A 23,763-nucleotide genomic window follows, 5' to 3' on the forward strand; every position below is an offset into this window, starting at 1 on the left:
GAACAAAGTCTTCTGATTACTGATTAACGGGTTCCTAGATAGCAGAGAATGAAGGCAATCATATTTTTGGATTGGTCAATAAGAACAGCATGCCTTACTTGCGCCAGTTAATAAATTAAAGACTGTCTCTATCGTAGCCTAAATGTTTCAAACATCTCCTGCATTATGTTTTTAAAAGGTCTAGAATTTATTTGTTGATAAGAAGAGGAAAAGTTTACACTTTTGTAATTGGGAGGTAAAGTCAATGTTGTAATCCTCTGGTCCTAATTTCTCGTCAGCGTTAGAATTCCAGCCGTGTGCAACTATCGGACCACAGAATGAAAACATAAACCTGGAGTTTTTGTCTTGTGTCAGAGACATTTCAGTCTCACAGAGGATGCTGACATTAGGGGGATATAAGACGAAAAGGGGAACATACCCCCAAGCAAATTGCACCCTGTGAACCCTGTGGCCAAAAGTCACAGTGGAAAAGCCCCATTAGTCAGAGTTTTTGTCATCAAAGATCTATTTTAAGCTAGTCTTAGTCTAGTCTTCCTTGTGGAGAAAACGTGAGGTATGTTTGTTGGATAAAATGTTGGACAACATTGGAAATTCACAATTCTAGGTCTTAATGCCTCTGACTGATTACCCACAACAACCAATGAGAGCCAGCAGACTGGGTATCGTCACCAGCTGGATGCTACATACTTTCGATGCTCACAAACATAAACAAAACTTTGCCTTCATTCCAGCCAGGAGTTCATCCTGATTCTTTGCTTGTTTTATGATTGTTGCTGCAACTGTAACGCATGCCAGGACGGCCTGTGGTGATGGGACAGCAAACCAAGGGTACCAATAGTCATCCATTTTCCCGCAAGATTTTGCTTTACTGTGAGGTCATTAGCAGGTCGGCATGCGTGTGGACTCCAGTGGTCTGAAGGTCTGGCTGAGGCATCTAGTGTGTGCGTTAAGAGGATTATAAGATGAAAAACTGTTTGAAGTTGTCCTTATGTCAGTGGTCAACCACGTTTCAAAATCGTTTAAGATTTGAAAACAGTCTAGCATGTGGCCAGCCATATCCAGAAGAGGAAGAAGACAGAATTTTTAGTCCCAGGAACATTTCTTTTCTAGGCAAATGTTCTTTCCCTCCCCTCATGTCTCCATATTTTCTTCAATCCTCTCATGCTTTTTCACTATTTCTGAGGGATGGTCAAAGAAAGCTTCAGATGAGTGACAATAAAAGTCTGAAAAAAAGATCCTAAGATCAAGTGCTCTCAAAGTACATTCACTTGTTATCCGTTTGTTATCTAGACCTAATTCTTTAGTTTCCAGTCTGTTGGTTCCCTTTTGTACACTTAACAGCAACAGCAGTAAGTCATTAAGACCCTAGAAACCGCACCCCTGAGTAGATGGGCCATCTCTGCCCCTTCCTTGGTAGCAGGGCTGATGGTAAGAGAGGCAGGGATTTAAATTTTAAGAACATATCTATATCTGAGTGAAACATAATCAAGCTGAAGTTCCATCCTGTCAATGTAAACACAGAGCTGAGAACAACAAACACAGAGGGAGTTTACTCTCTTTTTTGCTCACCCAGATTTACATGGCTCCATTTATTTTGTATGTTAATATTTTAAATGTTGCATATCAAGCATTAACTTACTTCTTTTTTGTGTTAAAGCACAAAAAACTACATTTGGAAACGGTATCGTTTGTGGCTGCAAATTTTTCCCCAATGGTGGCTGCAATAATGTAATCTTAATATTTTAGTGCTGCATGCAACAACTCTAAAACTTCCTGACCTGTTGGAAATAGTAAACAGTCCAAGCAGGGATGTTTTGATACAATAATATTGTTAAAGGAACTTAATTTAGACCCTGGCCCCTGTGCTTGAAATACATAGAGTTCCTTTAAAAGAATCAAGAGGGTTCTTGATGTAGAAGCTTAACTTTGAAAGTGTAAGCTTAAGATCCTCATGCTTTTTTGTTTCAAAGTGGTTGAAAATTAATATTCAGACTTGTGGTAAAAAATAAAGAACCATACCACGTTTACATCAGTCTGTACTACTGAATGATCTGGTAGTTTTTTACTACCTTTTCTATACTACTTTTCCATCATACCACATCAGGATGAAATATTGAGCTTCAGAATTCTTACTAAAGTTTCCCTTCACTCAACTCCCTCTTTGCTTACCTTGGACATGAGCTTGAGCCCCCGCTCTATCCGGGGCAGGGGCTTCTTGTCCAAGATGCCAGCCTCGTACGGTGACACAATTGCCGGGTTTACAAATCTTAGGAACATGGCGCTGCCCACGGCGCCGATGCTGTTCTGAGGGAAGCGCTGACTCACAACCTGTGTGAGGAAGATGAAGGAGCGAGGGAGGACAAAGGAGGGGCAAACAAAACAGAAGAGAGAGGTTTGAGCAGGGGAGCAGGTGTGAGGAGAGGGGAGGAGAAAATAAAGAAAATGTTCATCAGTACATTATAGGAGGGGATGATGGTCAAAACTTTATAAACAATGTGTCACAGAGCAGAGAAAGGCGGCCATGACAGTAAAAATGTCAGGTTGAGAAGGAAGACGTATGAAGTGAGACTTTTCATTTTGGGCTGTAACATGAGCCAGAAAGCTTCTCACTGCAGTTAAAGCCCAAGAGAGAAAAAAGAGGCGAAGAGCAAGACAAGAAACCAAAGTGGTTCCTCTCTGATAATGTAGAATGAAGTAAACACAAAATAAAATAAAGAAGGAGGCGGAGGACAGATGAGCCATGAGTAGTGGTGCGAAGCGGCGAATGAGCATCCAGAAGTATCATAACCCACCATCCTGTCAAGGCTTGCAGCAGAGCAGAGCTGAGCTGAGAGACACAATCCAACATCACCAGTCCCAGATATGACAGTGTGTCACTCAACCAGCTTTAAAGTAAATCAAGTGAGCAGACACAAAGTCTTTCCGGAGTTCTTATCTTTACATGTATCATTTTGTACAGGGACGATTATCTCACAGAGCTGCAGCGTGAAAAGTCCACTCTGAAAGGCATTTTTTCAATCAGGGCTTTATTTTTACATACCAATTTTTTAAAACTACATCAAAATACTAAAAAACTCCTGAATGCAGGAGCAGATTGGTGCAGCAGTGAAGCAGGCTGCAACAAAAAATCTTGATGGATCTAAGTGTATCCGCTAAAAGTTGTTTTGCCTGACAGAATCAGATTGTTGTTCTAGTGTTCTTCACTATAGAAAGGATCACTACAAAACACCTTTTTGTTTCTGTACAGTTTCTAACCACAAACAGCTGTAACATCACTACCGACAGCAGTGATTCTCACCCCGGGACTCTGAAACCCATAGGTGTTCTGAGGTACATTTTTGGGGTCACTAGATGGTCGTGAGATAAACAGTATATGACATGAAAATGTAATAATATACTTTCAGACAGACTTTACATTAAAATGTCTGTCTCAGTGATAGAAGTCTTACAGGGCAGCCAGGAGGCTTTTATAGGCTGGCTGTGTGATGGCTTAGGTAGGTTACTGGGATCAGGCAGGAGATAAAATGAAAAATATCACCAGTAATCTCATAATTTTTTATTATTAACATAGCATGCCTATAGCGTAAGTAATATATGTTTCATTAACATTTGGCAGATACTTTAATGTGGAACTCTACATGTGAATTTGATCGCCAAATAACTATCTGGGTAAAAAGACCAGGATAAGGGCTAGGGGTGGGAATCACTAGTGGCCCCCACGATACAATGTTATCACGACACTTGGTCACGATTTGATATTATTGCAATTTTTAACATTTTGCAATACAGTGAGTATTGCGATACAATATATTGCTATATTTTTGTGATCTATACCATTTTTTCAACTGTTCAGCTGATTTAGCATTTGTTTTCCCCTCATTTTTGTTGTCTTTCCACAGTATTTTATTTCCATGTAACATTTCTTGCAAACCTCATGTGTCATCTCATTCATGCCCTGCTTGCATGTCCTTCCCCTGGTGCTGCCATGTTTGTTGTACTAACTCTCTCCTGCTCTATGATCGTCATCTCTGCCAACTTCACTGGACAAACATATTTTTCTATTAGCAATTAATTTGAAAAAAACAAAACAAAACAAAACAAAAAAAAAACTATACTTGGTAGACGAGACAATACGGTATATGTATAACCAGAAAAAATATCGCGCTACTATGCTAAATCGACTTACTCCCACTCCTAATGAGGGCACAGTGTGGGAAAATGAGAATATTCTCTCCACTGATGGGGCTTTTAACTTTGAAAGCATCAGTGCTTACAGTTATTTGTAAATCATGAGGTCCTGTGTGCAGAGAGAGCCGTTTTAGCACATGAGGATTGGATAAAAAGTCACAGAATGCTAACCTGACACGCCAGATGGATTTGTTTCATCAGTGAGAAACATGGAAACGGGCAGATCTATCTGCTTTGCAAGGTTAACAAAATGCATCAAAAAGCATCAAGCTAGATCACAATATTTTTAAAAAAATTAAGGCTTAAATATTTACAATTTTTTCACAGGAATTATTCACTCTTCGACAAAATCATTATTTTTGAGATGCTCCTGTATTTTGTGTTAAAATGAAAAAAAAAACCCACTATCTTTTTAATAAAAATTCTTGAAAAGCCCCTTTATCTTGAGCTGAGAGAATTAAGAAAAAAACTTGATGTGTTTGTAGAGAGTCTTGAGGGAAAATGTTGTGAAAAGGCATTGTGCGAAAAACATTTACTTGACTAAATAATAGCATGTTTTCATTTGCATCACATCTGCCAGTTTTGTCCAGTCATCCATCAAAAAAAAGTTTAAAATTCTTACAGTGATGCAAAATGAGACCCTCAAGGCTAACAGAAAATCTATTTGCTGTACTGGTACTGTAATGACAATGAACTACAATAAAAACTAGAATTCTTCTGACTTCACGTGACAGAGGAAAAAGTCTGCAGCAAAATATGTTTGATTGTCAGAATCAATTCTGGTGCAACTTCAAAAAAAGTATTTAGTAGTAGTTTCATGATGGTAGGTCATGTAAATTCCTGGCTTACATTAAAAACATACACCTGCACAAATTACTCTTCTTTTTGTCATCTACATCACCCAGAGCGAGTCTGCATCTGCTTATATTCGTTACCATGACTGTGTACAGACCCTTTTTGTACTAGCAACCAGTGATGACATGTGGAGAGCCACTGGTTACATTAAGTTATCTGGCAATAGCAAGTGCTACTTTACATTAGAAAGATATGGACCATCTGGACACCTTCTCTAATCTAATAATTCTTTTGTTAGTCAGCAGAGGACAAGCTGTCTTACAGTGTCTTACAGTGCACTATGACACTGAATACTTAGATCTGTCTGATGGTTTTTGTGTATTAAGAGGTTCTCTTCTCTTGATTCAACATTTTTTCTGCCTCTACCATAAAAACATTTTTTCCCTGACATGCTTTTATGTGTAAAAAACCAAAGCAAGCAACTTCTTGAGTTAGCATCTGTTAAAAACTGATGTCAATTTTCCTGTTCTTGTTAAGATGACTGAAACAAAACGTGCCTTCAAGATCTTCCTAACATTGGAACAAGCATGTACAGTAAAAATAATGGGGTTCACAAAAATGTCCGTATGTGCTCCTTCTCCTAACATATAATAGGAGTTGATATAACAAATCTTAATGCCAGGTACAACCTTCTAATGAAAAACTACTGATTAGGAATTTATCAAGACTTATCTTATTGCACTGGATGTACATAATGAAATGAGACATGGAAGAGGTCTACATATTCCCTTTTCCATTCAGTCTCTGAATTTATGGAGGTAAAGTTACCAGAATCTTATTTTAAGCTTGCAATAACTCTCTGTCCAATGAATTAAAGTCAGTGTAAGGTGATAAATAAATCTGTATTTACCGACGGCTGGGTAATGAACCACCAGGCCAAATTTCAGTAATAAAAAAACATCTTAAAGTATATAAAATTAAGCTTCAAAATCATGAAAAATGAGATAGTAATATCTACTATAGACTGGTTTGGGTGTGTCAGTTGAATGCACTGAAGCACTGCTCACTTCATACATCCTCTAAAATATTAAAAAATGTGATAACCTGAAGGGAAGAATCATACGTCTTTTCTAAAGCTCTACAAGTTTAATTTTCTCATACTGCATTTAACACCTCAGGTATTTCTAATGTCTCATTTTCTGAGTTCTGTGACGATAAGTTTCTCTCTCATTTATGATATGTATTTGTTGTTAAATTGCTGCTACAAACATTTTATTTCCTGATATTGGTCTTCAAAATAAAAGTCTTCAATGACGATTAGATTTAAAGACTTTTGTTGTGACAGGCTTGGCAGGAATAGCACATGTATGGGCGGACACTTTACTGATATCAAGGACTGCCACACTAACAGAAGAGGGACTAAACAGTTGCTGCTTTGAGAGAGACAAAGCCACAGCTTTTATTTCTTTTAACTCATCCAGTGAAATATGGATTAAAACACACCTTCAACTGGTGAGATGTTTATTCATTTCACTCTAGCAATCAGCCTGACCCCTGACCTTATAATGAACTATGGCCAAAGGGCAGTTGCAGGGACAGAAGTCTTTTTTTCTCACAAATCTCTCAATTATGATAGCTGGTAGATTTAGCAGTGACATCAGCTAACTACAGACTGCTTTTAGATAAAGTGCTCTGTGATTTCGTATCATTGTGCCGTTGGGGGGCAGCTGAAATTACCAAAGTTCTTGGTAAAGAACTTTATGGTCGTCTTAATTGAAAGTCACGCATAGATCTGATTTTTGTTTACAGCAACCTTATTCCAACATATCTAGTGGGTTTTGAACCCCCCCAAAAATGAATTTACTCAACAGGGACTTTAAATAAAACTAATCTGTGAGCAGTTTACATTACATCCGGCTGATTCAAGGCATTCCTGTAAAAATTAAACCAAAGCTGATTGTTGTTGCTGAAAGCTGGCATTTAATACTAAGTTAAATTGCAACCCAGACTCTCCCAAAACGTTACTTTAATTTTATTACAAAAATCAAATCCTTTCCTTATATTTTATTTAAAAAAAACAGTGCAAAGAAAATGGTTTTCACAATTGTCATACATGTTTAGAAGTGTACAGACTCACTTTGACCTTAATGCTTGCTTTCTTTATTTAACACATCTCTTTTGTTGTCGTTGGGATTTATGAATATGAACTGCAGCTTTAAAACCTTTTAATATAAATGGAAATGATGTTATTTAAGAGTGCTTTTACAGGTGGAGGCTTAAGATGTGAGAAAGACAGAAATTTGAGTCCACCTTTGACCCATGAGCGCGACGAAGCAAGCCAAAGGATTAAAGCTTGATCAAAATGTAGACAGTCTTTTATGTTTGAGTGTGAGTGTGAGTGATTCTGAGAAAAGAAATGTGATAATTCAAAGACTTTCCATGTCAACATGGCAGGAAAAAAGAAACCAACCCATGACAGAGGGAGGCCAGTTTATCAGAATATTTCATCCAGACACAGTCAAGTCAGTCAAGTCAGTCAGCTGTGTGTTTGTGTTTGTGAGTGTGATTGATATTCAGTGAAGAAACAGATGAAATGTTCTGAGAAAACGTCTCCAGAAGTGCAAACAGAAAGAAAAAGATCAGAGAGAATGCCACAGTTTCCTGCAAACTGTTAATTGAAAATACATTAAAATGGCGCCGATATTAGTACAATGATTTTCAGAGGGAGGAGGGGGTTGTACACAAAGTTGAATATGGAGAAAAGAATAAAACATTTCCACCAAATCAAAAACCAAATGAAGAAATCAAATAATCAAATGAATAAAATGCAAAAAAAAGGCTTTTTTTGCTTCAGGGGGGAAAAGTGTCTGAGGGAAAGTAGATTCTCCAAACTTACTGCTTTTTTGTTTTCCTTTTTTTCTTTTACTGTTGCTTTATTCAGTAGAGAGTGGCAAGTAGCCTACAGAACAGAGATGAGCACAATCATGGTCACAGCACCAGCTACACACACAACACACACAACAAACACACACACTCTGCACAGCCCTGACCATTCACATCCAGTAAAACAGAGAAGTAAAAAAAAAAAGCTGTTAGAGAGGTTTTAATTGCTGCTCAGGGGAAAAAAAGCGTGTCAATGCATGCGCTGGCGTGGCTTAACTGCAGCTGCATTAGTGTGTCTATTCTTACTTGTGTGATTATGTGCAAAATTAAAACTGACAATGGAAAACAATAAATTAAAATGTAAACACAGCAGGGTTATCGTAATACCAGAATTTTGACTTTGACTGGATTCAAAATCAGTACATGTTTGATACAACAGAAACAAAAACATAAGGCCTAGACACCCAATACTGGATGATTTATTGTTTTTGATTATCAAAAGCTGCAGCCAAAGTACTGCAAACTGACTAAATTGCACAAAAACACTGGTAACATTTCAGCATTAAAGTCATGCTGAGATTCTTGAGCAGTTCTGACAGTGTTCAGGATTTTGCCTGCAATTTTTGAAGCATGTATTCCTCTCCTACACTCCTGTCTTAGGAAGATCAAGTTTAAGCACTTTTCATACTATTATTTATGAAAACAGCAGGGATTGTATCCTTGAAACACATGTACGAAAAAAAGTATTTGGCAACTTCCCGAAACACAGACCTCTTTTAACCTTTTCTTTAGAACATGTCCACACATTAACAGTAAAGGGTGTACACTTTGTCATATTATAAGAAATTGCTCTTGTTGTAGTGAGGGCGAGGAAGTGGCGGCTGAAGGTGTGAAAACTGTTTGTGTCTGAGGGTTTTATCAGGTTTGAATACAGCATCTTCTGGTGGTGGTTGTCGGTGCTGCAGGATGGTCGGCTATGATCACAACTTATCCTAGTTACATTTGTCCAAGGACATCCATGACACGTTTAAAAGATAACTGAATAAAGGTGCCAAGTTTAATTTTTTCATGCTAATGAAAAGGTGAATAATGGGGGATACAAGACATGAACTGACAACACTCCAGCTTCAAAACATTGTCAAAGTTGAGTAAGCAGCAGAGTAAAGGATTTGTATGTTATAAACAATCTGAAAGTAAACAGCATCTTGTATATTTCTAGAGCTGTTAGTTTTGTAACTTAAAAAAAGCCTCCAGGAATTTAAAGTTGGCGAGGACCATTCCTCCATCTGAATTGAAAGAACCTGGGGTTAACTACCTACAACGCTTACTGTTTTTATCACTTTTTAAACCCCAATTACACTGTAAAATGCAAATACAAGAGAATGCAATGATTTGGAAATCTTAAAACCCCTGTTTATTTACCATTAAAGCTGTCTGCTTACCAAAAACAGATTCAGATTTTGATTCATCTGACCATAGAACTGTTTATCATTTGCCACAGTCAATTTTAAATGAGCTTTGACCCAGAGCAGATGGCAGCATTTCTATATTGTCTTCACATATGGCGTCTTGTTTGCATGATAAAGATTTAACCTGCATTTGTGTTTTTCAATCACATACTTTGGCTTTTTTCAGTGGGCAGCTCCATGTCTGTTGACATGCAATGCATTGTGGGAGGGGCAGTTGACCAGTTGCATCTCTACTGCTTTGAGGAATGGCACAAATGAATCTAACTGCAAAAAGTGCATGGACTTCTTCTTTGTATATATGTAGATATTTTGGAAACATTTAGTCCCAGAATATTTATTTTTTCACTGTTTTGTCCCTAAGAGTTGGGAGAACACATCTGTGCAAAGAAAATGCTTAGTCAATATTGTTTACTGTATGTTATCAATGAGAAGCTTGAGTATCAAATTCCGATTTGTTTTTTCTTTTGTCTTTAGAGCGCTTTAACTTTTTAAAATTCAGGGGACATTACTGTAGTAGATATATATTTAAAGCTTAGGTTGTCATGAAAAAAGGAAGTATAGAGCTTGACTGTGCACCACATGGTTGATGTTTTATAAGCTTTTAAGACAAAAAGTCCAGATGAGACATGACAGTGAAAAAAAAATAGCTGTGAGCTCTAAGGGTTAATGCAGTGCCGACTAAGGGCCTGAAGATCACAAGCATCCTAAATTGAGATTTCTCTAGATTCTCTGAATCTTTTGATGAATTTATGTTCTGTAGATGGTGGGATATTCAAAATCTACAAAATTTTAGGAACACTTTCTTCTGAAATTGCTTCACAGATTTTAGAAAGCTTTTTGGCAGATTGGGGAACCTCTACCCTTCTTTATTTCAGAGAGACTCTGCCTCTCTAAAATGCTCCTGTTATACCTAGTCATGCTACTGACCTGTACTTACATATTAAGTTGCAAAATTCTCCTCTAGCTGTTTTTCATTAGCATGACTTTCCAGGCTTTTGTTGTTTTTTGAGATGTGTTTCTGCTGTCAAATTCCAAATGCGCTAATATTTTTCATAAAATAGTAAAATGTCTCAGTTTCAACATCTGATATGTTTTCATTGTTCTACTGAGAATAAAGTATGTGTTTATAAGATTTACAAATTATTGCATTCTGTTTTTTATTCTGCATTATTGTGTATGTATATGTACATACACAGTGCCCCAACTTAACTGGAATTGGGCCTGTAGGTAATATTTTCTTGGTGTCTGATTTGGAAATCAAATGAAGTCAAAGAGACATATTTTGTAATTTTGGTGGTTAGATTTTTTAAGTGACTGATACACCGCGTCACCATAGTGCTCTGTAACCATGACTTTGAGGTAAAAGACAGCTTCAAGGGGCTTAAGCAGTGAAATGCAGAGTTAAACACTGTTGTACATAAAGAAATGACTCACCGCTGTCTAGTGCTGCTGTCTGGTTAATGTGACAGAATTTGTAGAGTTCCCCTTTAGTTGCTTTCTCTTTTAAACCCACCCAGTTAAGGTCAACATTTACAAAAGAGATTTTCTTAAACTGTTCCTCATTATGCCTTTACTTTGTAAAAAGCATTGTGTATTGTGTACTGTTTACTGTCTTAAGCTGAAGCTATAAAGCAACGTTACTGCCTTCCTTTTAAATTTTGAAAAAGTTTTATTTACTCTGCTTTCTTGAACAAAGTTCTTGTATCTAACAGCTTGCTTGTTTAGACTCCCAAATAGCAAATCATTATTAATATTATCATGAATGGCTGCTCAGCCAGCAGACTCTTCATGAAATGTCCTCTTATTTATACAACTGCTCTGACCTACAATATCAAGTGCAAACGTCAAACAATTACACATCCAGAGTTTCCTCTCGCTTCATGTCATCCCTCATGATGATGAGCTGATGTTGCAGACACAGGACAGATGACCTTGGCTGAGACTGCAGCAATTTAAAGGATGAGGTGTGATCATAGCTCTTATTTTCGCATCCCCCGACTTTAAAATCTCTGTAATGTGGTGCAGGAGAATGTGCTGCAGGTTTGTGAATGAACTCAGTCTGAACTTGGTTTTCCTTTCCAGCTTTCTCCATCAATAGCAGAACCCCATCTTTACCTGGATCTCAGATAACATCAACTGGTCAGACATTGAAAACTCCTTGGTAAAACATTTACTGTGAAAAGCTCATTAATGCTGAACAGCTGTTATATTGTCCATCAATATTTACTGCAGCTTTAGTATTTGAGGGGCTGCCAATAGTGTGACAGGATGCTTTGTCTTTAAAACTTTAGTTTACAGCTAACGACCTCCAGGTCTATCTGCCTTGGACTATTTATTCCTTTCTTTTCCTCCAGTCTCTTTCAGACTGGCTATGTGTTCGCTTGCACTGCATGTCGGCTGCATTTCCCTGCTGTCAACACAGTCTTCTTCAAATGTTTGTCCCCAATAAAGTCCACAAAAAATTTATTTCTTTACTTAACTGACAGGTCAAAGATTATATAAAGTAAAGGTCAAACAGGTGTGCGTTCAATGGCTGCTCGTCTTTTGACAGGTACCCACAAACGTAGACACTTGACCCCCTTCCTGGCTGCACTCAGCAGACACAGTGTCTTTCAATATTTGTTAAAGAACTGTATTATTTTATTAAATCTCTAAATGGGTTAGCACTTCAGTACAACCCTGCACTTCTTAATGTTAACATCCCTTTTGAGATCTTTGAGTCTACTGATGAACCAACTGTGCTGAAGACCAGAATGAAAACCAGAAGTCATAAAGCCTTTTCTGCAGTGGCCTGAAAATTATTAAACAAGGATGAGAGTAGTGTGGCCTCTGTCTTTCTGTGTCTTTGATTTTTTGTGTATATTTTATGTTTGTATGCTTTGACTTCTATTCACAGTGAACTTGCTTTAAGTTTGGGGGTTCTGATCCTGCCATTCGTTATAGTCTGCTTTCATTTCTGATTTTCTATTTTCTTTCAAGCAGATTTAATGTGCCATATGAACAATGGAATTGGACTGGGACTCTAAATAGTTACCAATAATGCAAATACAGTCAACATCAGCCATTAAGGCCTTTGCACACTGAGCCTGTTATTTTCATCTGGATTTTTGGCATGTTAAAAACAAAAATTGATCTTACGTTGTGCTTATTATGTTTGCACCGTGATACAACAACTTCTGTCTGTTATTTTTTTCAGAATAGGTTAAAGTTTTGTTGTTTTTTTTTTTTTTTTACATTTGCTCGAGTCATTCAACTGCCTTAACAGAGCAGCGCCTGCTACTTCCTTCTCTGTTGCTCGCTTGCCCCTCTCTCTCTCCCTCTCTCATATAGAAGCCTCATTTTAAACACCATGATTTGTGTATAATGTGGATATCAGCCATGGTATATAACAGATGAAGGCATAAGTTGCTCTCCATCTCCAGCTGGTGCTGTATGAAGCTCTCTGTCAGGATGGATTCAGTGTGAATTTCTGGGAGTGACAGAGCCACAGGCTCATCCTCACTGCTTTTTTCATCACAGTGTGAAACTAGTTGCCATATTCCATAAATTTAATAGAAAGTGAATGCAAATAAAATGCATCAGACTTGGTGTACAAGGTTAGAGTGCATGGCTTTTTTTTGGTTTACTCCTCCAGAAAATCGCATCTGAAAAATAACGGACTCAGTATGCAAAGACTCTTACTATTCGCCAAACCAGGCAGAATGCTTCATACAGTACATGTTTAATTTTGGATGTCTCTACACTAGATTTGGGGGCTTTTAAGAAAAAAAAAAATCGTTTACATAAATGTGTCTTTTAATACATGAGGAGCATAAGCAATAGTAAAGAAGAAGGAGCTACAGCGAGTGATGAAGACAAAAAATGGTCAGAAAAATAGAAGGATGGGACATGATTTTCAAATGTTTGATGACTCAGAATCAAAGATTTTATGCAATTATTGTTTCATCTTAATTTTATCCTTTTGTTTTACCGGTGCCTGGTTGTAATTTCAGTGCCACCACCAGGGGGTGGATGCAGAGCATCTGACAGCTGTTTGCTTACCGCCTTTTAATAATAAGAGGGGAAGACAGCATTCAAGTCATGGGTATCATTTTGTTTGTTTTCTTTCATCATAGTCATCCTCTGCTCTATACCACACACTAGTGCATTTATCTTCCCTCTATGCTGTGTCATTGTCTGTAATCATTTATTTTTTCTAATTAGGGCTATAAGGCTCAATATTTATTGATATATAGAGTAAGAAAGTGTGGAGATGGGGGTGCTGGCGTCCAAACTTTATTTTAAGAAATGCCAATGACTTCTGAACAGAAACTTTGCTTTAAACGTCCAGGAAAGGGAGAGAAACAGGGAAAATGACAGGTCTTAACAGAAGACATATCACCCTTAATCTGGTGTACTTATAGTCTACCTGTTTTTCTGCTTTGTTTTATTTCAAATACATTCTTGTGGGGGATCTTGTGAGTTGCCTTGAGAGCAACTTGATTTAACAGAAAACTGCCCTGGAACAATTTAGAATAAAAGCATTTTATAGAAATGAGGGGAGTTTCTTAACAGAAATGGAAGACTGTGCTTTAAGTTTAAATGTTACACTGTAGGTGTAGCTGTGCAATGCACATCATGATTGTATTATATTCTAACATCAGACATATATTTGCTGATTCAAGGTTATCATATTACCATTTTACTGTGTCCACATGTGACTTATGGTAAAAACTGGCTTACTGAGATGGTGCAAAACATGTGCAAGATTCACACACCAGTCTCAAAGCTCAGACTTTTTTAAATGCACACCAAAATGAAAATGAAGCTGTTGTGCAGCTGCAATGCAGCCGCCATGCATCCAGTCTGGTCGGATGATATGTTTTGGTGATAAAAATAATATTCTACAGCACCCTGTCCTGATGGAAAAAGCTGAAAACCAATTCCTGTTTCAGAATCAGACAAGTTCAGAGCCTGTTGTGCTCAACGGTATTAAATGTTTTAGAGTTCCAACACTTCTCTACGTGTGAATGACCAAACATGAGCTCTGGATGTTGATTGGCCAAGCAGAGTGTGTGCAGGTAAAGGTGTGTGCCCTGTGATGCAGTGAGTGGAGCAGCGTCAGAGGCCTCAGAGTGTGAGAGAAACTCCACATACACACACTCACACCACACATACACAGGTGAGGGCAGAGAGGCTGGTGGGTGAGCAGCGTGAGGGGTGGGCGGTGTGAGGAGAGAGGGGGGGATTACCTGATAGAGACAGTGGCAGACGCTGCGTAGCTGAGGGGGGAACTCGCTAGAAGAGCCTATGATGGCCTGAAAGAAACGCTCAGTGATCTGCAGAAGGTTCCTCTGGTTCTCCTCCAGGTTCTCTCCCTGCTCCAGCCTGAGGACACAAACAGGAAGGTCCAATAAGAGACTGAACACTGAAAAAACAACTACACAGACCCTATTATGGTCCTTAAACAGGTAATTCTCATTAAGCAGCATCTTAATATAAAATTAAGCATAAGTGAGCTTTATTTCTCTGATCTCTGCTGAAAAAAAGGTTAATTTTCTGATAATAATAATATTTTAAAGGGTTATTTTGCATTTCTGCTTAAGATGCAGAGAACTCTGTCTAGCGCTCCATTGCTACACATGTTTAGCTGCCTCCATGTCATATTAATTGCTTAAAAACCATTAAAAACAAATGATCCACAGGCAGAGAAGGGCATGCACAACCAAATCAGACATCCAGGCACTCACCTGGTGGGGTCCACCTCAAAGCTGATGTGGTCAGGTGTGGTGATGACTCCTCTTAATAACGGCTCCAGCAACTTCTGCAGGTATGCTGCTCCATACACCTGATAGAAACAAGCACAGTCAGTAATAAGGTGGTCAAAATTTAAGATGCGCTGAAACTTAATGATACCACAAGACTTCTGACAGAGCATTACACAACAGAGGAATATATGTGACAATTTTATTTTTTGGTGATTAAAAACTGCAAATTACTAATTCCTGTGTGCAGGACTTCCTAAGTTAGCTGTGATGGTGTCAAACAGGTCTCAATATTGTTTAAATTTTAACTTGAGTCATATTAAAGTTTAAATTCTGATATCATGACAATCTGAGTCACTAACATACCCCCAACATGTACTGTGATGTCATACGGATGTGTTTTGTACCTTGAAACAGAAGGTCATGATCTTGCTGGCAAGGCTGTTTCCTCTGAACAAAGTCTGCATGGAGTCGGCCAGCTCCACCTCTTTAGAGAACATGTTCCACAGCAGCTGGTAGAGCAGGTGACGAGAATCAAACAGCGTCACCAGCACCCGGGCCAGCTCGTCCTGGAGAAATAACGCGCACAACACAAAGCAGACAGACGTTACACCTGGACAACACTAGATCTAAAAAGACACTATATGAACTCTCTAGCACCATGTCCTTACAGCATGTGAGTGCCAGACACAAGCTGTCCTCACAGCATACATTAAAAATGTTGTTCTCTTCCCTGTTAATTTCAGTTTTCCCTTGAAAATAGTATGATATGTAGTGCCTTTATTTTGAATGCAGACAAATGAAAGGGTGGCACTTTGTACTGAAGAGCCTTAGGCAGCTTTCAGCTTAAGTGTTTCACCTCCATGTTGACAAAAGCTTCACATATTTATTTCAAACATGGATGTGGATATCATTAATGCACCACTCTCTATATTTTGTAAAACAAGCAGACAAAGTCTGTTGAGTAAGGAAAGAGAGATAAAGTCAAGGAAATACTCTTGTCCAACACTCCTGTATCATTTGCATGTTCTGAGGACTCTACAAGAGGAATCAGTGATTAGGCTGATTTTGTTGCTGATGCTGGCATAACATGCTATTAAGACCTGACCATCGGCCTCAAAGGTTGTTTAAAACCTAATATTGATGCTTTAAATTTGAAGTGCAATTAGAGACGTGCATCCAGTTAAAGAGATCTTCAAGATCTCATTGAAGTTTCTCAAAATTTTCCCATAAACTTTTTAAAGATCAATGCATTTTTTGACAGACAATTCTGCTGGAAATTTTCAAGAAACTTTTGCCAAAAATTTAAGAAAAACTTGCATCAGAAATGTTCAAAAAGATAATAATCTTTTTAGATTTCACTGGATATTTTCACTTATAAATTTTTGCCAAATATTGGTAGGATTCTTGTAGTCCAAAATTTGAGAAAATTTGAGAAAGGAATTTTTGAAAACTTTTCTTGTATTTTTCCAAAACTCCATCAGACAATTTGGAAAACAGAAAAAAGTAAACTTTTTGTGAGAAATTTTCACAAACTCTTTGTTTGTGGTTTGTTTTTTACTTTGGTTACAATTTTTGAAAAACTTATGTCATCTTTTTGATTCAATTCAAAATTTTTAGTAACTTCTTTCTAAAAATGTCTGTCAGAAATTTATACAAACTTCTAACCCAAAATTTTTTGAGACTTTCAGTGGAAAATAAAATGTTTCAACCTCTGGAAACTGTCATCAGAAATTTCCAGACCCCTTTGTAAGAAAAAATGTATGAAAACTTTCATTGATTTTTTTTTGTTGTTGTTGTTTAGTTTCAATTTTTGGAAACCTGTCCAAGAAAATATGAAAATTTGAAAATGCACAAAAATTGATTCAGAAATTTTGGAGACTTGTCAGTAACTTTCTGAAAACTTTCTTCATAAAAACAACAAAAAAAAACTGAAAAGATTTAGATGTTAAATGGACAACAATGCTTTTCTAGTTTTCTGACAATTCAAAGGTCATACCTAAACATTAACACCCTTTTACTCCACTTTCATTCACAGATGGCAAAAGTTACTAGTGAGATTGGCTGTCAGTTTTGGCTAATCTCATTCAAGTACATTCATATACATTTAAACAACACCAACGCTGCAGTGAGAGCAAATTTAGGTTAAGTTTCTTGCCCAAGGACACACTGACATGTGACTGTGGCAGCTGGGGATTAAACCCACGACCCTACAGTTGTGAGCCAAACGACTCCACCTACTGAGCCACAGTCACCCCAGACTCTTTAAATCAAAACGTAAACCTCTCCTGATTTTCAGAAAAGTTATTGCTGAAAAAATAACTTTCACCCTTTTGAGCACTGTCTCTAAGATCATGCAGAAACTATGATATCATGAAAACTCCATTACCTTCAGCATTTAAAAGGCATTCATTGTTTTACTTTTCACAGCTCTGTCCAGTTTGGTTCTGTTTTTACTGTTCCCATGCGATTAAGCCAACGTTTAGCTTTAGCACATACAAACCAAAAATGTGTTCTTGAGTTTATTTTGTTTTGTTTAAAGAGAAAAGCTTTGTTAAAACAGTTGTAGTTCTAGGTTCTAGATCAGATACCCACCCACTGGGACCCAGGAACCACGTTAGCTAGTGCCATAGCGATGGGCAGCTCGCCCTGATCCCCCATCATAGTAACCAGCTCCACCAGCCTCTCAAAGCGATCAGCAAGCACCGTCTCTGCCAGCGTGTCAAACTCTGTGCCCTGCTGCAGGATCTTGGTGAGGACCTCCATGAAGGTGGCTCGAGTCTGCAAGTCTTTGTGATAGCCCAGACCTGAAGAAGGGGAGGACAGGAACTGTGGCATCATGGGAAGAAATACGCTCTTAGGGGCTGCAAGCAACAGTGTGTGAAGCTGACTTACCAATGGAGTGCATGAGACCGCTGTCCACATTGGCGTTGAGAAGGTTGGACATGGCGAGGACAGTGCAATGACGGAGCGAGGCCAGGCGGCGGGACATGCCTCTTTTACGCCCCCCAACTGCCTGTCCCTCGTCCTCCACCTCGCTGCAGTCATTTAGTAGGTTCATGAAGAGGGTGAAGTACCTGTAGAAAAAAAAACATCCCAGAGTTTCTCAGTGAAGGATGCTGCATGCAGGACATTCTAAACACACACAGGCATTTACCTAAATATCTCATACTTGGTATCATATTCAAGGGCAAAATGTTTTTTTCTATATATAACAATAGGCGCAACCAGAGCTGTCACATCAATCACATTTGAATATCTTAAACTTTATAAAATGTTTCCAACAAGAGTGCAGGTTTTGTTTTTACTTGAGAAACAGCTGAGATTTGGCCTCCATCAGTTCAACTCCATCTCCCTCCTCTGGCTGCAGAGGCAGACCAGCTAACAGAGACACCACAGCCTCCATACTGGCCTGGTCCAGGTCCCTGCACACAAAAATACACCTAATGTTACAAAGGAAATTACAATGAGCTTTCTGGAGGTATTTTCATATCTGGCATGCGTTAAAAAGTTGCTTCAACACAAAAGTGTTGTTCCCCTTTGGCCTTGGCTTGTTCGGACAGATGTAAACACAGCGATCGCTCACTTCAAAGAGTTAATTTACTTACACAATAGGAAAATCAGGCTGTGATATAATGGCATAGGGACAGTGCTGCATGTAGAGCGTAAACACAAAATGAACCGAGGAAAAAAATTGAGTAGTTTATAATTTTATCGTTTATGTGAAAATACCTCTACATTACCTGTATAGACTGAATATAAACAAGCTATACCTGGTCAGACACTTGATGTCGTCATCGGCAGCCTGGTTGGACGTGCCCATCACCCAGTCAGTCAGATACTCCACCATCTTGTTCCTGCACAGTTCAGAAAAAGAGAGACTTACATTAAAAATAAATCTCAACAACATACAGTTATGCAGTGTTGTTCTAGTTACATTTACAACTTCTTCATAAAATTATGAATTATTATCATATAATAGTTTTGCACTGTCTCCTTATTTTCTGTGTTTTAGGTTTTTGATTTTTTTTCTAATTTATTTGCGGTCTTTTGAAGCACCTGTACTTGTGCAATTAGTGAAATTTGTTTAAAATATGCTTTTTTATTTTCTTATACATGGCTTTAAATTATGTTAATATTAAAACAACTGTCTAGAGCAGTGATACTCAAACCACAGCTCCTTAGTGACCAGCTGCAACTCTTTCATGGCTTATTTGGAAAAAAAAAAATTTAAAAAAGGTTAACACTGTCATCATTAAAGATTCATTACAAGCTACACCAATACTTCTGTTTCCCACATACAGTGCCGCCAAAAAGTATTTGCCCCCTTTCTGATTCCTAATGTATTGCATTTTTATCACACTTAAATGTTTCAGATCATCAAACCATTTTTTTATATTTTACAAATACAACCCAAGTAAATACAAAATGCAGTGTCAGAATGATTATTTAAATTTTTAAGGGGGGAAAAATTCCACACCCATCTGGCCCTGTGTAAAATAGTAATTGCCCCCTGAACCTAATAACTGGTTGTGCCATCCTTGGCAGCAATAACTGAAATTAAGCGTTTGTGATAACTGGTGCTGAGTCTTTGTATCGCTGTGGAGAAATTTTGGCCCACTCTTCTTTACAGAATTGTTTTAACTCCGCCATATTGGAGGGTTTTTGAGCATGAACTGTCCGTTTAAGATCACACCACAGCATTTCAACTGAATTTAAGTCCAGACTTTGACTTAGCCACTCCAAGACCTTTATTTTGTTTTTTCTTGAGCCATTCAGAGGTGGACTTGCTGGTATGTTTCGGGTTGTTGTCCTGCTGGATAACCAAAGAGCGCTTGAGCTTGAGGGTACATACTGATGGCCGGATGTTCACCTTCAGGATTTTCTGGTAGACAGCAGAATTCATTGTTCCATCAATCACAGCAAGTGGTCCAGGTCCTGAAGCAGCAAAGCCACCACCACGTTTGACTGTTGGCATGATGTTCTTTTATCAAATGCTTTGTTATTTTTACTCCAGATGTAATGGGCCGCACACCGTCCAGAAAGTTCAACTTTTGTCTCCTCAGTCCACAGAATATTTCTCCTAAAGTCTTGGGGATCATAAACATGTTTTTTTGGCAAACGTGAGATGAGCCTCTGTGTTCTTTTTTGGACTAGGAACTCTCCCATGATGCCATTTGATTACCTTAACTGAGGCCAGTGAGGTCTGCAGTTCTTTGGATGTTGTTCTGGGTTCTTTTGTGACCTCCTGGATGAGTTGTCGTTGCACTCTTGGAGTCATTTTGCTTGGTGATGAAGGTTCACCACTGATCCCAGTTTTCTCCATTTGTGGATAATGGTTCTGACTGTAGTTTGCTGGAGTCCCAAAGCCTTGGAAATGGCTTTGTAACCTTTTCCTGACTGAGAGACTTAAATCACTTTGTTTCTCATTTTTTTCTTTTATTTCTTTGGATCGTGGCATGATGCATTTCTTTCTGAGATCCTGGATCCTACTACACTTTGTCAGACAGCTTCTACTTAGAAGATTTCTTGATTCAACAAATCTAGCAGTAATCAGGCCTGGGTGTGGCCAGTGAAACTGAACTCAGCTTTCCAAACACTTTGGGTATTCACAGTTAACTCATGATTTAACAAGGGGGTTAATTACTTTTTCACACAGGGCCAAATAGGTTTGGATTTCTTTCCCCCCCTTAAAAAATTAAATAATCATTTTGATGATCCGAAACATTTAAGTGTGATAAATTTTTATCAGCATATTATTACCTTCAGGTGTGGATAATACCACTGACAGTGCCTCTCTCCTGTAAGTTCAGTCATTGAGGTGTGCTTTCTTATGTTTAAATTTAAGGGACTTATGCCCTTATTTTTAATGACTTTATTCATTCGCTTCCTGCCATTCACATTTTTTATTTTAATATGTGTCATCATTACAGAGACTACCCATGAAAATCACAGGTTGTGCTAACATAAAATCAAGAAAAACTTGTCTTAAAGTTGAAGTCTTATTTGATCTTTACTACTGATAAATACCGCTAAAAGAGCAGAAAATAAAATCAAAGCTTAAAAATGAAGCAGAGCAGAACAAGATGACTTATGTGGAAGAGCTGCAGGTGTGTGCAGGGCCGGTTTTAATCATTTGGCGGTCCAGGGCAAAGATCAATATGAACCCCCTTCAGCTTCAGCTAAAAGCTAATAATAAGTGAAAAAAGGAAACTCTGCTAACTGTAATGTTTTCACACATCTGTAGGCCAGGTTGAAATTAAATTAATAAAAATAAACATGCAAATTATATCTGATCCTCTGACACTTTTCAGAACTTTAATGTTTTGCATCCCAGTTTACAACACAATAATTCACCAATTCATTGTTTTTACTTTTATAGATAAGCCTCCCGACAAAAAAAAAAGACTTGTTATTTATTTATTTTTAATACATATGAAAGCCTCTGATAATTTGGACTTCTTCTGACTAAATCTTTTTTGTTGCTGATTTGAGTTTTATAAAGATTTAGGTCAAACTTAACAGCATACACAGGTTTGTTTACACAACTGAGAAAACATTTTTTTTGGATCAGCAGTTCACGCTGCCATGTTGACATTTTTCTTATGCTTTAAAAACATTTCAGTTACTTTAAGCCAAAGAAGCTCAGTTCTGTAATTCCCAAGTTGAAATGAAAATGTTCCTTTTCTTATACATTCCCTTTCAATCTAAACTCATTTGATTCACAACCCAAGTTTAATTTGTGTAAATGAAACAATGAGTATCTGTGTCTGACCTGAACTTCATCTCCTGACAGAAGGACAGGTCATCTCGTCGCTCCATCATCACCTCCACCAGCTGGCACAGTTTGGTTTTGATCTGAATGGCATGGACAACGTTTCCTAGGATGCGCACATACCTGAAAATAAAAATAAAATAATTTATGGAGCACCTTTAAAGTGAGAACAGTGAGCTGTTGTTATTTAAATAACGTTAAGAGCCTTTGTCCGGTGATAATTCACAGGTGCAGGACTCACCTGACCAGGTTGAGCATCATGGTCTCAATGCTGGCCTGTCCTAGATGTTCTGAGCTCCCCTCTGTGTGGTTATCTAGAAGGTTCTTCATGATGGCGATGGTCTGCTCCACAAACTGAGTGTTGGTCTCATTTATAGGAACCTAAAGACAAGAGAACCACAGTGTACATTTAACACCTGAACATAACTGAAGTAATCCTGAACAAATAATCACTTTACACCATTCAAAACAAGTATTTACATGCAAGTTTTTACATCATAAAATAAGAGATTTTCTTACTCAGGTGTGAAATCGCAGAGGGAAAAAAAATCTAATAAGAGTGATAAAAGCTGAAGGATGATCATGTATGATTTTTAACTAGACGACAAAAAAGTTAAAACATCACCACATATCGTGGAAAACATCTGACTGTGAGAGTGAAAACTTACTGGCCCCTGTGTGTCGAAGAACTTCCCAATGCTGTTCTTCAGTTTGTTAAAAAGCATGGGGTAGAGGGCAGGGCTTAGCTCCAGCCCTAGCAGGTCTTTGACATTGGTGCGGATGTGGAGGCCGACCCGGTCGTGGCCGCACACCAAGAGGCTGAGCAGCCGATCCAGGAAGCGGCTGACAGGCGTCTCGCTAGAGGCCGAGGAGGAGCAGGAAGAGCCAACCGTGTTGGTCACGTCGCAGGGGCCCATGGATATCATTGACTGTTTACGCTCACTCATTGGGCCCATGGGTGGGCTGTAGGTGGCAGGGCCTGGGGTGCTGCGCTGCTGGAGACAGACCCCACCCAGGGCGCAGAGGAAGCCCGTCATGTTGATCCACTCCTGCTGCAGGGGGGAGGAGGGGAGATGGTGAAGAGCAGAAACAAAAAGAGCTGCAGACTGCAACAATATCTCTTAATCTACAATTTCATCTGACATTTAACACACAACAAATGACAAAATGTTAATAATTTTTTCATTTCTTAATTTCTAATTGTATTTAGTCTCTAAGTTCTTTCTATCATGCAACCTTTCCTTGGTCTGTTTTATGCTCTTTTGTGAAGTACTTCAAACTAAATTTGTCTGAAAAATCAAGTCTAAATAGCTGATTGACTGACGTTTCTGTCTGTTATTGTATTTTTAATCAGTGAGTTGTATGTTCTTAAATTCTAGCTTACCTGCCCGTCATCAGCTTTGTTTTTGGGAAGGTTGAGGATCTGTTTGGTGACCTGGTCCCATTTAGTATACGTGTCCTCCCAAGCCTGAAGGAGTAACAACAGACAACTCAGAGTACATTATTACAGACAAAGAAACCAACATAAAACATCACATTACATCAATGATGGAAAAGCAATCATTTCAATAACACAAAAATCTGTGTTATATATTTACAAAGACAAACAAAGAATAAAATTAAACATTAAAAGAAAGCATCTAATCCTAAAAGCTAGTTATAGAATATGATTAAATGGTAAGGTACCTCAATGTTTCCAGGTGTGGGGTGCTCTATTCTCCTCAGTAAGGCCATAACTCTCTTCTGCAGTGTGGATCGACCTGAGGAAACAACAATAGCAATGCTTACAAATTTTCCTTCTTCTCTGTAGGGAGATATATGTTCTATCAAGTGTTTTTTTATCACAAATAAGTCATTTCCAGTCCAGTCCTCTAGTTCAGTTTGGTATGGCAAGGTATACTTATCTGCG

At 38.2% G+C, this 23,763-nt stretch overlaps 1 protein-coding gene across 6 annotated transcripts in view; it reads right to left on the reverse strand.

Moving 5' to 3' along the window:
• Window positions 1-23,763, reverse strand: part of nf1a (neurofibromin 1a) — a 109,770-nt gene that overhangs the window by 58,896 nt on the left and 27,111 nt on the right. For 3 of the 6 annotated variants that reach the window (XM_041804926.1, XM_041804912.1, XM_041804941.1), the window contains 14 exons: window positions 23,541-23,614; window positions 23,239-23,322; window positions 22,523-22,906; window positions 22,096-22,235; window positions 21,855-21,977; window positions 18,853-18,936; window positions 18,388-18,504; window positions 17,975-18,156; window positions 17,675-17,886; window positions 15,487-15,648; window positions 15,065-15,162; window positions 14,567-14,702; window positions 7,880-7,942; window positions 2,170-2,328 (listed from right to left, as the gene is read on the reverse strand). In XM_041804926.1, coding sequence (XP_041660860.1) covers window positions 2,170-2,328; window positions 7,880-7,942; window positions 14,567-14,702; window positions 15,065-15,162; window positions 15,487-15,648; window positions 17,675-17,886; window positions 17,975-18,156; window positions 18,388-18,504; window positions 18,853-18,936; window positions 21,855-21,977; window positions 22,096-22,235; window positions 22,523-22,906; window positions 23,239-23,322; window positions 23,541-23,614 — 2,018 coding nt within the window. The remainder of the gene's footprint in view (window positions 1-2,169; window positions 2,329-7,879; window positions 7,943-14,566; window positions 14,703-15,064; window positions 15,163-15,486; window positions 15,649-17,674; window positions 17,887-17,974; window positions 18,157-18,387; window positions 18,505-18,852; window positions 18,937-21,854; window positions 21,978-22,095; window positions 22,236-22,522; window positions 22,907-23,238; window positions 23,323-23,540; window positions 23,615-23,763) is intronic. The other 3 variants (XM_041804949.1, XM_041804933.1, XM_041804918.1) reach the window with 2 other exon arrangements.

The sequence above is a fragment of the Cheilinus undulatus genome, linkage group 2 (genome assembly GCF_018320785.1).
Source record: "Cheilinus undulatus linkage group 2, ASM1832078v1, whole genome shotgun sequence".
In the NCBI taxonomy this organism is placed as follows: domain Eukaryota; kingdom Metazoa; phylum Chordata; class Actinopteri; order Labriformes; family Labridae; genus Cheilinus; species Cheilinus undulatus.